Raw genomic sequence first — 17,769 nt, forward strand, 5'->3', positions numbered from 1 at the left:
AGTGTGAGCACAGAGGTACAATTTGAGGGCTGATAGACATGGCTTTCTCTTGATTTGACGTTTTGGAGTAGGTGTACAAAGACTGGGGGATTTAGTCACCAGGCTGAGTTGCCCTAAACCCGCAAAAATCTCTCCTCAAGTTTCCTCTCCTTCCCTGTCTTCTTGGGATTTGCTGTTGAAACAGTTGGCTGTGATAAACTGTGTATGTGGCTTTGCTTTTAGGCAAAAGATTGGGTTTCTATCCACTCTGCTCCTGTTGGCTGGGGTGTGGGGACAGTAGTTCCCACAGTCTTCTCAGCACTTGGAGTTGTACGGCTTTGGGATAGAGGGCTGTCCCTCTCCAGGATGCCCTTTTGCAGCGGGGAGAATGTTCACCTGATGGCAACCACTTTTTGCAGAGGGGAGAGCAGGATGGGCTCTGAGATTCTTAGGATTGAGCTGGCTGAGGGAGTAGATTGTGGTTTAGAGAGAGACAGGAAAGATGCCTTTCTTGAGATCCACCAAACTGCCGGACTTAAAGCTGATACAGGTAGGTGCTGTCTCCAGATGCCCACAGGTACGTTGTTCTAAAATGGCACGTGTTGTACCTCACTTTGTATAGGCTAGCGAGCTGTGTCCTTAAACACTCACCTAATTGTCTTAGTTCTTCAGCTACAAAGATTCATTAGCGGAGGCTGAAATTTCTTCCATCCCCAGCCAGGAACAAAAAGGCAAAGGACCTGTGAAAGGGAGGGGGAAGAGCTCAGAAGGAGATGTTGCTGGCAGATGACTACAGCGAATCTCACGGCCCCTTTTAGCGCATCAGTCTCTCCAGAGCAGTTGATGGCATATGCAAAATGCAGCAAGTCCTTGGGCTATTGTGTAACTTGGGGGATGCATGCAGCCTCTGTTCATAATTAATCATTTAAGCAGCAGTAAAATCAAGTGACTTTACTGACAGTATCCAAACTGCTGACCTCAATGCATTTTAAAAGTTCGCTGGATACTGAACCTCGAATGACCCATGGATGGATCTGGAATAATAATTTTCATAATCCTCAAGTCATTATCTTAAGAGGGAACGTATTGTTCTCCTAATTAAGTCCGTCCACACGCTGTGCATCTTCCCATGCAAATGCACTGTGCATAAACTAATTAAAAGAAATATACAGCCACAAGGACTTAAACTGTCTTTTATGCAATCTCTTTAAATTATAAGGAGCCTCCCTCCTCCCCCTTTGCACACAGTCTAACAAGGGATTCAGCACCATATTCAGCAGGGAAAACCACTGAGTACTTTTGGATCAGAATGTGGAATTCCCCAAAATTTATTAGAAAGCCTTTGCTTTATGACATTTTTGTGAGTCCCCTGGATGTGTAGAAGACCTTAATTAAGAGAGAGTTATGATAGCTTAATAAGAGACAGTCCCTGCCCTGAAGAGCTTACAGTCTAAACAGACAAGACAGCCAAAAGCTGAAAGAGCTTCATTTTGCAGTTAAACAGTTCAGCCATTGAAGAGTTGAATGACTTTTTCAAGGTCGTACATACAGAGCTGGAAATGGGAGCCAGTCTTCCTCCAGCACTGCAAATACACGATTCTCTCACCTTTAGCAGTAGACCCAAAAGACACGATGCATAAAAACCTATTTGATGCAACAGCACCAGAAAGCAATATCCCAGAAACTTGCTGGTGTTGGGTTAGATGAGAAATGGCTGCAAGCCTTCTCGTCTGTTTTCGGTAGCTGCTTCAAGTTCTCTGGTGGGGTGAAGGCTGTCCCTCAGAAATGCCATTTTGTAAGGACAGGTGATCATCTTAAAATATTTCATATCTCTTCCCACTTACGTCTCAGCAGCACTGCACGGATGTAGCAGAAGTCCTCCATGCCAGCAGTGTGTGTACTCGTGTTGTCTCCGTGCCTCACACGCAGGTCCATGATCTTGATGAACCCCAGGCTGGCATCTGTACTTGGTTGTGGCCAGGACATGAACGAGGCAGGCTGAAACATTGTCAGGGTCAGCCTTTTTGTTGTAATCTCCCTTGGGACTGCTGCTGACATTGCCTTCACAGCAGGAGCAGAGCAGAAGCTCTGGCTGTGTCCTGCTTGCTATTTTTCGCTCCTCTTGTAGGATGTGTCAGTATCTGGTGCCTCCACATCTGCCAGAGCACTGTGACACTTCTGTTTGCTCTCCTGTAAGAAATCAAGAGCAGCTAAGTACTTTGTCCAATATGCCATCCTGGTCTCCGTGGGTGCAGGAAGGGGTGTCTGTGCATACTGATGTGCTAAATTGTTTAACTACTGACAGCAAAATAATTTGGATTTTGTCTTGCTCATTTTCTCCCACAAACTTTTCTTAGCTTCTGAGGCTATGGGATAGCACAGATTAAATCTGGGGCCCCTGGGCTGCAGAACTATGTTGTAAACCGAGTCTGAGTATAAGATCATCTCAGTGTTTTCACTGGTCTGAATGGTCTTCAGTGGGTTTGGTGACAGAGACTGGCATTTGCAAATATCACATGGATGACTGTGGACCAGCTCTGCACAAAGGCGATAAGTGACAGGTCATGGTAAATGGGACAGTCAGCAAAGGAATGGTTCGTGGGAACACTAAAGCAATCTTTGTGCAAATCAGCTGCTCTGAGCCAAGTGGAAGAGCGGCTGCATAGTACACAGTGCTGCACAAGTCCTGAGTTCTGCCAAATGGCCATTAGTTGGTGCATGCAGCTTCTGAACAAGTGATATCTGCAATGCTTGAGACAATGGAGGTGCAAATTTCAGGAGCAGCCCACCAGCATGCATGAATGCCTTCTACAACAGGACTAGCTTGGGAAACTGTCAGTCAAGCCTTCAAGAGCCCAGGCATGGTTGTTAGCTGGGGAGTGACAAGTTCCATCTTCCAGAGGGAGTCTGTCATTGCAGAAATGGGAACGGGCTGGATTTGTATTGTCTCCTGAGGTACACAGCTTTTGAGAAAACGCAGGGAGATTCCTTGCTCTTTTTTTTCTTTTTTTTTTTTTGTACTGTGTATTTAGAAATGCAAAGTGAAAGATCTAATTTCCTGAGGCTGTTCTTGATTGCTGCTTCGTTCCTTGCAAGTGACAGGTTTCCTTACAGCATCCCTACCAATGCAGCAGGCAGCTGGAGAAGGAGGGTGAGGAAGAGCCTGGCTCTGCGGCTGGGAGGCCCTGACAGCGCAGCATCAGAACCGGAGCGAGCAGGCAGTTCTCTTATCTGATGTAGCCTGGAGACCAGACAGATAGGACTGCAGCAATCAGTATGATGGGAATGTGGTGGGTGGACTCTACCAAGAGAAAAGAAACCCTCCCCTCTATGGATGAGCCTTCATCTCTCTGAGATGTTCCCCCCTCTCGAGTCCTCATTCCGGTAAGAGGGAGGATCTTTTCCCCATCCAGCCATGAGATGAAAGAGTGCCCCCCATTTGACACTTCATGAGTTGGCTGAACCCTACAAAATGATCTTCATAAAATCCTGATTCCAGAGCATCAAAGCCTTTTCCTGACTGGTAAAAACCCTAAAAATTCCTGGAAGAACTGCCAAAGGGCAACGGGGCTGATTCTGTCAACTGCCTTTGGTTAGAGCTGGGTTTGGTTATTTATGGGGGCCGGGGGAGGCAAGAACTTTCCAGATGGGCGGCTGAACCAAATATAACAATGATAAAAATCAATGTAGTTATGTGAAGGAAAAAGAATGCCTGCGCCGAAGGCCTGCATGAGGCACACTTCTCTGTGCTGAAACATCCCTCAGCACGGTGCTGCTCTTGGCATCTCACCCCACGTTGTTTCATCCCCATGCGTTGCACAGGCACCTCCTGTGTGTCTGCTGAAATGTGGCTTTAGCTGAGGGTATCCTAGCTAAGCTGAATGGTACCTAACAAGACTATGCACTGATTGAGGTGTAAATACCAATTTCTGCTAAAAACACGGCCAGAGGAGTGATCAGCCAAGTGCTGTGATTCCCACCCCAGTGAGCTGACAGTAGGGCTGCTCGCAGCCCCTGCAAGAAGCCAACAAGTGATTAGCAGCATGATTTTTGCCTCCTCTGAAAGGTAACAGTGATTCGGTGTTCAGGTCATGCTGGGACTCCAAGGAAAGGTGCTTCTTGCTGAAACACTGTGACGTTCCCATCTTTTGTCGAGTGGTACCTCACACAGAACTGGTGCACGAGGGATGGAGGTTGGTGCATAGGGTATTAAGCAGGTTGCGTGGAAGCCTTGGGTGAAAGGCAAAATGTAAATATGAATGTTTTCTGTCTGAAACGCCTGGAGAAAGTTGCTGTTGTGGTATGACGGTGTACAGGAACTGAGCAAGCAGGGGGACAACCTTCGAAGTCCTCTGGGTTCTTAAGTCACCTTGAAATATTAATTCTGATTGCTTAGAGCGCTGTTTATCTGCGTGGCACTCACCACATGCTTCCAGGTCAGGCAAAATACTGTCTCTTCTCCAAAGGCTTTGCAGTCTGGGAGCACAAGGGAAGAGAAAACAGAAGAAAAGGCAGAACATATGGGACTGGGACTGATTGTTATGTCTTTGTATGCATCCCAAAATAGAGGATGAAGATTTATTAATTCAGTCAAGAAGAAGCTTGCTTGCCATCTACTTTGGGAGGAGGCATGCTGAGTATCTGGTATAAGTGGGAAGATGGCTAGGAGTCAGGACTGAGAGGGAGAAATGAAATGTCTGGTGAGAAGGGAAGCTTCCTGGGGAGAGTTGGAGTTGGAGAGACTTTAGACTGCCTCTCGCTGAGTGTAGCCTTGGGTTTCTTGCATTAGTGCAGGTTTGGATGCCTTGCATGGGTGTTTAATAGCCACACAATTATCTGGTTCAGTATCAACATCGTCCTAGTCTTTTTTGGAGGTATCCTTTGGTGGAAAGCCTTGAGTATTGTCATGGAAAGTATATGCAAACTCTACATTCTCCCTTGAGCAATCACATTTTTCTGAAGTCCTCTTGTACTTGTTTTGGTCTGGTATTTGCACTTCTTGGCTTCATCTGCTGAGCAACTGATGTTTGCACTGCTGACGAGGTGTTGAGGCTCAGCCTGCGAAGGTTGCTGTTCATCACTGTGCAGGGAGTTCCAGCTCTAGGTAAGTCAAATGAAACGGGGAACAACTTACCCAACAGGCAGCCTCATCCAGTTATTTTGTTGGTGGTTGTTTTTTTTTTGTTTGTTTGCTTTGGTCTTTTTTTTTTTTAATATTTTTTTTCTTGTTTAGGTCAGGCTCTCCATCTGTGTTCATGGTCCTGCCATCAGGTTTCACCAGACTGCTGTTTTGTGGAAGCCCAGCCCTGGTCACAGCCATCAGCCAGCTGAGGTACTTGCTCCTCTCTCTGCTCCTTACTCACAAGCAGACCCTGCTTGCAGCACTTCAGCAATTTGGCAAGGAGAGAGCCGGGATGAGGTGAGTGATTTGTTCACTAGCGCGATGGCAGGACCCCTGGTTCTTGTTAAAGGCACGGGAGATAAGAGATACTGTTGATGTTTTAAGGTGTTCTTATCATAGACTTGAGCCCCAAATGGCACTTCATCCACACTTTCTCTCCAGCTTGTTGACGAAAATGGAGCACTTTCTCCCGCTGTCTCCAGTCTCTGGAAAGCCCCTAGACAAAAGAATAATTTTTCAGACACATCATTTCCTTTTGTGAATCAAACTCTAACCCCTTAATGTTCAGCAAATAATTTGTTCCAAAGGGACTGTGTTGTATGTGATCGTAATTACATTTGGTTTTTAATAATCATAAACACTCTTATTTTCTAAGAACCAGCAAAACTGATTTCCAAATCATTTAATTTGAATGGCATGTTTTGTGTTTGTGTAGCATCTTCTCCCCCCATACACACTTCTAAAGAAAAACAAACAATGTATTAAAAAAAAAAAAAAGGCAAGTGTGGGGGGAAAAACCTTGGAGAACTTTAAAAGACTCTAAACCTGAAAAGGGAGGGTGGGATCAGCTAATTTGTCCCTCTTTTGTGTCGTTTATTAAGCCTTTTGTTCTGGAACGCATGGGTTCAGTGGGAAAGCGGTTTTTGATATATAATGTATTTACTTTTGCTAATTAATTAAAGCAGTATTCATATGAAAATGCCGACTGATAATGGCTTTCACAGCAACAACTGTGTTTTTTAAAGTAGCAACTTTTAATTACAAATTGACTGGCAGAAATATATAAACCCAAATATTGTTCCACTGATTTCCTTTTAACTGTGTTACTCTTGCTTGATTTATCGGATTAGGGCTTTTCACACATAGTGCGTACAAGATATTGTTTTTAATGAGAAATTAAAAGATTACCAACAATACCCATAAACCATTAAAAACACAAACTCTAGATGAATGGTAATTAGACAGAATGATTTGAGGCTGATAAATTGAAAGCAATTAATGTATTTGTTTGGGATTCTGAAGATAGCTGTGTTCCAGAAAGCACTGAAGGGTTCAGATTTGGTGCTGGATTGCGTACAGAGATACCTGCACAGCTTCAGGTGTCCAGGGTACAAGTAAAGCACCAGTGGAGAAGATGCTGAGGGGGCTTCTCTGGTCTTTGAGAAGGGGGAGAGGTGAGAAGTCGTATGAAAGGGCTTTGTGGGGAGGGCTGAAGGGATACATCAGAGCAGGGCTGCCTTGGATCAAGCCTTTTCTGTGTTTTGTTGTTATCTGTGACATAATGTAAGGGGAAACTTGAGGAGGTAAGAGGGGGATAAGTCCTGAGGACAAGAGTAAAGGCTCCTTATCCGTGCTGTGGTTTATCAGTATTGAGTCTTCTGCTTAACTCTAGCAGTCCTGAGTCAATGAGCCTGTGTGAGGAGCTGAGGAGGAGCTTGCATTTGGAAATGGTGGATCATAACCCCAGCAAGATCATCCTGTTCCTATTCCTGCTCATGCTCTTGGCAAAGCAAATGTTTCAGGATGGTATTTCATCAAAAGGAAGAACTGTTGGGTGGTGATGCTTTTGGATTTTGTGTCCCTTGTACTTAGGTCTAGAACAGAGCTTACCGTGATTTCCTATCTCAGGATAAATTTTTAGGACATAAAAAATGGCAAAAATCAAGTAACCTCCTAAATCAGGATTGAAATGTCTCTTCTCAAAAATATCAAAATAGTCCTTCACCCCAAAACAGAAAGCCCCAGACGACACATGATCTGAACAAGCGAAATATCTCATTTAATGTTTACTTTTCTTATTTTCAAATCTTTTCCAAATGTAAATTAAACATTGAAACGAAGAGTCATGGCAAACAAAAACTTCAAATGTTTTCTCATTTTCCCTGAGTGAGAAATATGCATCAGAATCAGCCCTTACTTATGTACAGTGTTTTGCTTATGATAATTTGGCATTTCTGACTGGGGGGGATGGAAGGGGGGGCATAAAAAAAAAAAAATTCTTGACATGGAACTGTGCAAGTGGAACTCCCTTCTTCTCCACCATCGGCTTATCTCTCTGTTCCAATCCCTCCTTTAGATGTATTTCTTCCATGAGGCTTTTCAGCACTTATCCGCTGTAGAAAGAAATGCATTATTTAACAAGGCAAGAGCCAAGAGAACAGTGCCTGCCCTTCACGTTTAACCATCAGCTGCTGGTATCTTGTTCAGGGAAGCAGGTTTTCAAAGGAGCTCAAGCTCTTGCAAGCCCTTAGGAGAATGGATGCTGGTGGGAGCTCAGCTCTTTTGACAACCTGACCATCAGGTTCCTAGTGGGAACTGTTGGACTCAACCAGATATTTTTTTAGGTTTTGCTCTTTAAAAAAAAATGTTCTCTGGAAACTGGCTGGAGCAGGAGCCCTATCCTCTGTTCCTCTCATGCTTTCTGCTGTGTCTCCATCCCTTCACAAAACAAGGATGTTGGCTCTCCTCCATCCTGCTGGAGTCACGGTTGGTTGCAGAGGAAGGCAGGTGTGTTAGCAAAGAGTTTCTTGCTTCCAGGGATGAACTGGACAAGGTACAGCTTAACCCACAGGGCTTACTCTAGGGAACATTCGCTGGGTTGTTGCCACCGCTGTAAAGTAGCATCTCGGGCATTTCATTAACTATTTTTCATTCCTCGTACACCAGTTCAGCCATCAAATTAGCAAATAAGGTTCCTGGAGGAGCCACCTGGGAGCTATTGCAAAAGCTGGATGCCAGTAAAATCCAGTTGCATGTTGCAAAAGGGAAAAGACCAATAAGGAAACAATAACAGAAAAGCTCTATTAAAAAGGCATATGGATACAATGTTGCTGGCCCAGTTAATGAACCTGTTATATTCAGTAGTGCAATAAAATCCAAAGTAATTGCAAATGAAACTTAATGCCTTGTAAAAGAGTTCAGCTCCTTTCTTCCATGGCTACAGCTTTTTGAAATAAAGGCCTGATCCAGCAGGAGGTGTATGTGTGCTGCATAGCTTAAACGGTGTTTTAGGAAACATCTGATTAGCCGAGGACAATGTTGAGGTTGTTTCTAAAGTTCCTGCTTTTTAGGCCAGCCCAGCCTTCTGCAGGAGAATGTGGAGCAGGGCAGCACGTGGAGAATGTGACCTCGACCCTGTGCATGTGGGATCCTGCATGTTCTGGTCTTCCCTGCAGTCTCAGGCGTCACTTCAGACTGGTGCAACCAGGAAGCTGTTGAAGTGATGGTTACTTTTTCCCCATTTCTCAAATTCCTGTGTTTTGCCATTGTTCTGACTACCCTGGTGAGCTCAAAAGCCCTGTGAAAAGCAAGGCAGAGGAGTCCCTCTAGCCTTCCCTGCATATGTATTCATTCTGGGCTTCAGCCCAGACTTCTTCCTGACTTTTTCATGACCCGTGATTCCTACCTGCTTCAAACTCCTTTCATTTAGGGAAAATAGACTGAGCCTCATGATTTTTCTTTTATGGACTTCAGACAGTAACAGTTTCTGTATGTCATAAGGCTAAATCCTGGTAGTCTTCGCTTGGTTCTCAGGGTAAGCTTCCTTCGTGTCAATAAGAAATATATAGAAGGGAGAGGATGTGCAGCACCACCATTTTCTAGTGAGGCTATTGATTTTATTTTTGCTGATTTAGTACCCGATCTCTGGGGATTAAATAGCTGCTTGATAGTTTTAGCTTCATTTTAAAAGCATGTTTCCTTATGTTTGCGTAAACTCCATTCCCCCCCCCACATAATTTGAAAATGCGACTTGGTTATGCCTGAAAGACTAAGGATCCAGAAGGCAGAGAAAAATAACCCAAAGCTGATTGTTATTAAAAACCACCCCCTCCCTGAACTGATGGTATTTGAATTCCTGGGTTTGCATTGCTGATTTGGGGCCAGGAGAACTGAAGGCAGGTACAAGCCTGACTTGCATTAGATTAGAAGCTGGGACCTGGCAGTTTGCTTGAAAATGGCCTGAGCCTCGTGAACGACCACCTCAAAATGGGGTGAGCAAGGACAGAACGAGAGCCACAGCGAGAAATATAAGCCCTCAGAGAATCCTTCCTAATTCCACCTATAAAATATCATTTTCCAGGAGAGATGTATCAGTCTTACAAAGGGTACTGAAACTTTCTTCTACTTACTAATCATTTTTATGTTTAATTTGCAATGCTTCGTTTCCCCACACGAATTGACTATCGCTGGTAGATAAAGCTGCGAACGGCCCTTTTAAGTTCAAATGATGGTTCTAGCTGCACATTCCTCAGTTAAAAATGTGCAGTGTCCTTCTTTCCTGGCATGTGCTAGCAGAAGTCATGGGGCGCAGTCTGAGAAATAGCCTGTGCTTGCTTTATTGTTGTTCTTTCCTTCCTCTGATGGCATGAGTCAGGGATACTGTTAGTCTCTGAAATGACAGTGTCTCCATTTCAGCAGTTACTCTGTCCATTTCATTGTTTTACTGAGCTCTGGCAGGCTATAAAGTTTATCTCGAGTCTGTGTAGTTGACAATAAAGGGGCAAATTTCTGAAACTCTAGTGGGATTTCTAGAGAAAGCTCCTTCCCGCTTTCCTCCTTGAAAGGAAGCAACCTCCTGCAACCTCACCAGCCCAGTCCTTTCCTCACTGGGCTGGGGCTGGACTCCTTTATTGGTTTCCTGTGTAAACGTGGGTTTGACTTGGCTTCTGTCAAGGTTCTTGCTGAAATGGGTCCAATGCTTTATCCTCACGGCCACCCATGCACGTGAATTCCTGGGTATCATAAATCGGTTAAGATCCATACAAGTCATGGCACCTCTCCCTCCTCACCCCTTTGTCCACCCCTGGGGAATTGTGCAGTGTTGTAAATGGGGGTAAATGCAGATAGATTTAAGGTGGGGAGCTTTTGTTCTCTGCAGCTAAGAGATGGCAGAGACATAGTCTGTTGAAGGGCATTAGGGCTCTTCGATAATTAAAAGCAAGGCTGTCCTTTAAAGCTGGATGTGAAGTCTGCTGAAGTCAAAGGAGAGATTTCTATTGATGTCAGTGAACTCTGGATCAGTCCCTTCCAAAGCAGCAAGGAATATGGTCCTAATCAGATGATGCAATTGTGGCTAATTACTCATATATTGGCAGCTGGATACTATAGAGGCTAAAAATAGGCTTAGCATCTATGCAGGACCCTAAACAAGACTTCACATCTTTCAGGAGTGCTCATTAGGAAAAGGGACAGATCCTGTACTCGGGAGGGTATTACAGCAGAGGCCAGTGGGTATTGTGTCCTTTGGCAGCTCAGCTCCTTTGTATGGTTAAATGAGAACACCACGTATTTTTGGATTTGGCTCCACTTGTAGGTGTTGAAAGCTTGAAAGCCTATATCTGAACAAATTTTAAAGACTGCCTCCCCTTCCATTTCAAAACTGCATTTTGCAAGGTGTTATGTTCCTTCAGCTGCTTTTGGTAGCACTGAGACAGCACGATACCTTTTAGGGCTATGCGTATAGATAGTCAAAGACTTTAGGAAGACCAACATTGGATTTGGTTATTTAGATCAAGGATACATTTGAGAGCACTTCAGAAACAGCAGGCCAGTCAGCAATTTCACGTGTAGCTCTTGATTTGAACTTTGAAACCCCAGCAAAGCTGGGGTATGTGATCCCAAGACTGGGCTTGTCTAAACACAGAAATCGCACAGAACTCCAGTCAGAAAAAAGCAAACATAAAAACACTGAACAAATGCGGTGGTCATGGGTAGCTAATCGTCCCACTCAGGAGCCCTGGTGTTCTCAGGGCACAACCGTTATCACCTAAAATACTACCTGTCCCATTGCAGCCTGGGTTTGGTCTCCTTGCCTGTGGATTAGGCATAAGGAATATAAAACAAAATACATGCACAAAACCCTTGTGTTTCCTTTGCAAAATCAGGCTGTGCACATAGCTAATTCTTTTCATGTTAATCTACACTTACAACCCGATAACAAGCTAGAGCTTTCTTCTTAACCAGGCTTGATTAAATTTGGAAGATTTCTTCCCAACAGGAGAACCCTTTCTGCTTTCATGCAGTAAACATGATTTTGTGCTTTCTGTATTTCCCTTTTTTATTTTTATTTCAGGAATTCTTTTATTATTATTATTATTATTATGAATAAGCTAGTTTTAAATCAATTTCAACAGCTGGAATTAATTTTCCTGTTACTGACTCTTCACTTGGGCCTGTCACAGAGCGGGAGGCTTTCTATTAGCATAAACATAACTGAAAGCTCTGGAATTTGCATTAATGTACTTTTAACAAGTTGACAGTCTTTTGGCACACGCTCCTGAGATCTGAGAAGCAAGGGAAAAAAAGACTGTATTATACCTTACACTGGCTGGATTGTAAGAAGCTGTCAGGTAAAACCTCAGGTTTCTTTTCCTACTGCAAAAATATGGGACAAAATACCCACTCATAAGCAGGTGCATACATCTGACAATTTTGCAAAGTCCTTATGGCTTGCTCCTGGCCTCTGACAGAGCACGCTCATGACTCTGGAGTGAGCTGTTTTATTGTTATTTAATGGATGGGGAACTCAAACGAGGGCTGGAGGTGCTGAGGTGCAAAATATTTTACAAAGTTTTTAGCGGGTCACAGGAAATGTATAGTTTAGTGAAAAGGGCTATGGACCCTTTGAAAAGCAATCCAAACCCTGCTAAATAAATTGGAAAGTATCAAATAAGGAGGTGGGCCCACAAGCCCCTTATTACCTCGAGGCAGGGAATTTAAGAGGGCTCAGCATGGCAGTTTTGCCAGCAGGTGACAAAATCATAAGTTAAGACCCAAAGACCGAGGCAATGGTTTTATACAACTGTGGTTAAACCCAGTAATTACAGTGAGGGTCTTCCCATCTCCTTCCACCTCCTAACTGGTAAGTGAACCTTGCCTTCGTTAGCCACAGGCCCAGAACCCAATTTCTGGATAAACAGGAGCTGGCAAATGATGTGGCAAGGCCTTGAAGGAGGATGCAGAGGTGTCTGTGTTCATGGGTGCTGTCGTTGCTGGAAGCTACGAGTTAATTGAGCCCCTGCACTGCAGGCAGCAGCTGTGCAGATAGCAAGCTTTGGGGGGCTCTGGACCCCTCAGCTATGTAGATGATTTGCCTGCATATCAGTGGGGTTTGATATGTGTAATTAAGAAAGAAATACCTTTTTGACTACTACTTGGGATAATGGTGTTAGAGTACTTGCGAAAAATGTACGAGCCTACATCAAATTTGTATGTATATTTATGTGTGTATTTCTAGTAACACTAGAAAAGTAGGCAGGAAAAAATATTTGGACTGCAGTTCAGGCTTGTATCAATTGCCACGGGAATAAAAGCAATACAGAGAATTGAGGGAATCCTTTAAACTACAGGATTTCTTAAATTGACTTCTTATTTGACTGTTTATTTAGGCCCTACATTAAGACAAAAATGTGTGCTTAGCCAGCTCCTCCTGCTGGATCCAGAGCAACTATTAGAGCTTATTTCCGCAAAGATATTGCTGATGCTGGCTCCAGAACAGAGAGGAGAGGGAGGCCTGGGAGAGCCTCTTGGTGCTCTGGTGCTCAGCTCGCCCTGCAGCCAGGGCCTTGTGCTGCTCCCCCCGGCTCGGCACGCGGGGGCTGTCGTTTTGCTCACATAGTGGAGCTGCTGCCAGCGGTTTGGAAGGGCTGTGGTATTTATCAGCTTCAGGCTTTGTTCCTGGGTTTGCCTCTTTGAGTTTGGACAGGCCAAAATGGTACCCACTTGGGCTGGAAACTATGAGTCGATCTCCTGGCCTGCGCTGGAGCAACGTGACGCTGCTTACAGTCAGCCGTGTGGCAGTGGGCTCGCTGCTGGGAAGTGTCACCGAAAGGTCTGCTAGTTAACAGCAAAGGAATTGTAAATAGCTGAAACCTGACTGAATTCCTCTGTCAGCTCATGACAGGATCCTTCTGCCACTCCTCTTCCTGCCTCTTCGCTCTTGAACCACAATCAGTTGTCTGGGAGAGAACGTCTGCACTCGTGTGCGGTTCCAGTTGCTATCATCACACTCACTGGGGCTGTTATTTGTCACCTCTAACTGGGGGAGAGCAACTTAGAGCCGTGGAAGAGCAGTATCCTACCAGTCCCTTCCATGTCCTTTGTAGTTTTTCCCTTTCCCGGGTGATTCAAGGCCCCAGAAACACTAGCAGGGGGCAGAGGCAGCCTGTCCAGCGCCTCTTAGCTCAAGGGCTGCTGTCCTCTGTTGTGTGGACTGATGAAAAGCACCCGAGGTGCGTCTGCCAGCTGTGACAATCACACCAGCTTTCCTAAGATAAATTTAAACCTAGGTCTGGCACCTCTGCTGGTGTACTTCTGGCTGCAACGATCTCTGTGCAGGTTTCTGATCCAGCCAAGGACCACACGTAAGTGCACAGCCCGTGTGGGGCTGGCTGGCTTAGAGCTACCTTGGGAAGACTCAGGTTGCAGTGTATGAGGTAGAGAATGGCAAATGCACAGGAGCTTCACCCATCTGACAGCTACGTGCCCTCCTTAGACAAAAAGGAGATATTTTCCTCTTTCACAAAAGATGAGATTTTTCCCTACCTGCCAGCCCAACCCCTTCAATTCCTGTGAGCCCAGAAATCATCCCAAATGCCAGAAAGGGGAAAGGATGACTGTAGTGCTAGAAGCAGGGGCCAGCAACTGCTCTTGTGGCAAGCGAAGTGATCCGAAGCTGAGGGCCTGGCTGCCTATGCCAGCGTTGACTTCAGCAGCGCCAACAGCGGGTGTTGCGTGAGCCAACGCTGACAGCGCCGGGCCCACGGCCAGGGGACGTGTGTGAGCGGTGGGCAAAGGAGCCGCGGGCCAACAGGGCCTTGTGGTGATGGGAAGAGGAGTGTGGGAGGGGAAGGGGGCAGAGGAGGTTGGTTTAGAGATACTGTCCACAGCGCTGATTCACCGGGCTAATCGGATCTCGGTGGCCTTTTTCCTCTGGTATCTGCTGTGGGCGTCTGTCACTGTTTTTGAGAATTTATCTTTCTCATCAGAGCTTGGTGTATTTTTTTTTTTAGTGTTTTTTTCCTCTTCATTCAATGCGTGTAAGAGGAAAACATCTGAAAACAAAATGTCCTTTTCTCAGAGCTCTGCTCAGTAGGCCTGTGATGAAGTTTCTCCTTGTGCTGAGGAGCGGGGGTGCCCTGCGGCAGTGCGCTGTCAGGGCTACCTACAGCCTCTGCTGAATTTTTCCTTTTTTTTTTTTTTTTTTGGGTGAGAGTTCTCAGTTACCCTAAATGCTCAAAACAGTACGTCAGGGCCAGTAGTTCCTTTCTTCTGCAGAAAATGTTGCTTATACGTTCATTGTCATTGAAATATTCACTACGGTATAGACCCTGTGGGTGAATGTCTGGTGCCTTTCCTTTGGTCACCTTGTTTCACGCAAGCTTTAGAAATGCCAGACCGATTTAAAACGGCAATCTTAATGTGCAATTTTCTTGTCTAGTGGAAAGCTTTTAGTATAGCTCAAGTTGTGGTACTGTTACCAGGGCAAACTGTGGAGCTCCGTTGTGTCCTGTGCCCTCTGACTCGCTTGGTGTGAGGTGAAGCCATGAGCTAGGTGGAGCTCGTGATGATCAGCACGCCAAACCTCCAGCCTCTGCAGCACGGAAAGAGGGGTTCAAGTATTAGTTATCTGTCAGCTGAAACCTCTGCTCCGACCCTGCCTTATCTGTTAAGCTGAACACAGCACGAGAGGGGGGCTAGTTGGGGAGCATCTGATAAAGGAACGTTAGCTGTACAAAGCTACTTTGGTGAGACCTCTCCGTAAACATCATCTGTTGCTGATTTAGCCTTGCATGTTTACAGGCAGACGTTTGTTGATTATTTCTGCTTTCTAGAGGAAATATTTTTTAAATATGGAAATGCGTGGAGATATTTGAACGACCACTTAGCATCTATTTTGTATTACCTAGAGACCTTGTAATAGGGCTTCACCGAACAAGAAACAGAATATGCTTAGGGGAGATACACCTTGCTGTAAGTAGGTCGAGGCAGCTCTGGCCAGGGCAAACAGCTGGGGAAGGGGAGAGCAAGCACAAGGGGCAAGGTGTCCACTCAGGGCTGTGAGCAGGAAGGTTGGGAACAGAGCTGGGCAAGGCTGCAGGTCTTCTGGCTCTGCCCAGCCCTTAAATAAACTGCTGTCACACCAAGCTTAGGTGGGCAAGTGATAAATTAGATTAACTGTGTTAACCATGAAGGCAAATGGTATAATATTGCAGTCTCTGCAGCGTTTTTGCCTTCTCATGATGTCTGGCCTAAGATCCTGAGCTTTTAATGGGAGAGGTGCTGGTTTTCTTGAGAATAAAGCATGATGCTAATTTTGCTCTTTTTCTGCATGCAAAGCGTCAGAGACAGGAAAAGACGTTCTTGCCATTTAAATATCAACATTCAAGGAGTGTACTTGTGTCTATTGGTTTACAGGTCTGTATAAATCAATATATTTGCTTGTCTAAATTTGAGAACTTGGGATGAGGCAATAAAAGTAGATTACATGCAATTATAAGTGGAGACAGACTGTTCTGACCTGTTTTAAGCTACTTTGGTTCAGAATTTGTGTGTGACTGAGAGTCAGAGTCTTCCTTGGCATTTGTGTTCTGTGCATTTCAATTTCTCCTATCCTGAACATGAGAATCTCAGGAGATCAGCTGAAGGCTATACCATCACAACTGCAACCCAAACAGGGCTGCTGTTGGATCCTACCCCAGCCTATTTCCTGAAAACAAGTTCTGACCTAGAGATCTAAGTTATTTCCACATACCAAAAATGTAGAAATGCCAGTTGGCAGGTGTGTTCCACTACCATGGATTGACTTATGATACCTCTGTTATGGCTGATTGGCTGCTGCAATGTAAGAAGTCTCATATGGGCTTCCAGAGACTATTCTTGAAGTAAAACATGGTTTGCTTGGAGTGTCTTGTCCTGTCTAAGCTATTGCTCTTGTCCTTCCTGCTCACTGGTTGCTTTGACCTGATCCTTACACTCCAGAGCTGAGTATTTCCATGCTTGTTCATTTTGTACTTTAGTGAAGGATTTTCAGAAGAATTCAGGGTTGACCAAACTCTGTTCCTACTGAACCCAAAAGATGTTTTCCCTCTGTCTTCAGTGGGAGCTGTACAGCAGGGCTTGGTGATGTTGGAAAGCCCATGCCAACTGACTGTGCAGGTGGAGCAGATGCTGTGGGCTCAAAGAACTGCATGTTTCATGGCAGCAGCAGTATTTTGGAAGACTGTTGAGGAAACTGGCATGAGAGGTTGCCTTGTCTAGGAGTGTTGTGCAGGGTGTAGGAAAGACAGCCCAATGCAATTAGAAGAAGTGGAGGAGTCAGTGGGTAAATATGGGGAGCATTTGTTCCTGTAAAGAGCTTGTTTCCTTCTGCTCAGTCTAAAACATGTCTCGTTCCTCTAATTAACTTTTTTTTTCTGTTTATCCCTGCAGGCTATACTGAATCTCCTCTTCATGCTGCAACGTCCCTACTCTTGAATGTGTTGTCCTTAACTCATTCCCACAACTGCGCCAGCCATGGGGGGACTGGGAATGCACTGCAATGCTCAGGGGCATGTGCCAAGTCCATATTTTTCTGGGACCAGCGGTAGGCCACCACCAAGAGCCTTCTCCCACCAGAAGGTATGTGCCTCTTGTTGATGCAGCCAACGTATTAGTGGCAAGAGCTCAAACTGAGCTTGGAGTGCATGGGGAGGCTGTAGAGAGGAAGCCCAGGTTAGTGGGACTTCAAGGAAACCTGTCCACAGCCTCTGTTTCATTGTCATCACCTAACGCTTGAGAACCTTCCTGTGATACCAGGATGGCCATTTGTTACGGTTATCACAACGGTAAAATTGTCATGGGTAAAAACATCCCATTGTCCAGAAATACAAGACAATAGTGTCGGCAAAGAGGGCCCATCCTCCACACCCCCTTCCCCTCACAACTCCTCCACACTCAGGAAGTGGCAAGGCTGTACTGTGTGGCCAAAAACAAGGCAGCAAAACTCTAGTGAAAAAGGGGAGTTAGAGCTGATCGGTAAGCCAGGCATGGGCACTGAACATCTCTCAAGAGATAAGTTTCTGATGCTTGATTCTTTTCAGTCCTTTTGGAGACCGTGATAAGGAGGCGGCAGTTGCTTTGTCAGGGTTGCTCACGCTCTTTTGTGCAGTGTTCAGTCACTGAACTTGCTCAGATAAGACAAACATCTAAACTCCATTTCCGGAGACACATACCAGGCTTTGCACTCAGGCAATGGTTATACCAGCAGTGGGCTACTAGAGGCAAAACTGATCTCGAAAGGCTGTGAGAAGGATTCTCTATAGCAGCTGGTGCTTCTGCATCTCTTGTGCTCCAAAACTGGAATCCAGGCTTTCAAAGGGGCCCAAAAACGCTGGGGTATTTGGCAAAGG

The 17,769-nt window shown here is 45.2% G+C and overlaps 1 protein-coding gene across 2 annotated transcripts in view; it reads left to right on the forward strand.

The window, feature by feature from the left end:
* Positions 1 to 17,769, forward strand: part of LOC101803678 (uncharacterized) — a 43,257-nt gene that overhangs the window by 3,183 nt on the left and 22,305 nt on the right. Inside the window, exons 3-4 of one of the 2 annotated variants that reach the window (XM_072044413.1) lie at positions 5,213 to 5,398; positions 16,811 to 16,999. In XM_072044413.1, coding sequence (XP_071900514.1) covers positions 16,920 to 16,999 — 80 coding nt within the window. In that variant the 5' untranslated portion in view covers positions 5,213 to 5,398; positions 16,811 to 16,919. Of the gene's footprint in view, positions 1 to 319; positions 5,399 to 16,810; positions 17,000 to 17,769 lie in introns of those variants that run through there. The other variant, XM_072044414.1, reaches the window with a different exon arrangement.

Source organism: Anas platyrhynchos, chromosome 13 (genome assembly GCF_047663525.1).
Source record: "Anas platyrhynchos isolate ZD024472 breed Pekin duck chromosome 13, IASCAAS_PekinDuck_T2T, whole genome shotgun sequence".
NCBI lineage: Eukaryota > Metazoa > Chordata > Aves > Anseriformes > Anatidae > Anas > Anas platyrhynchos.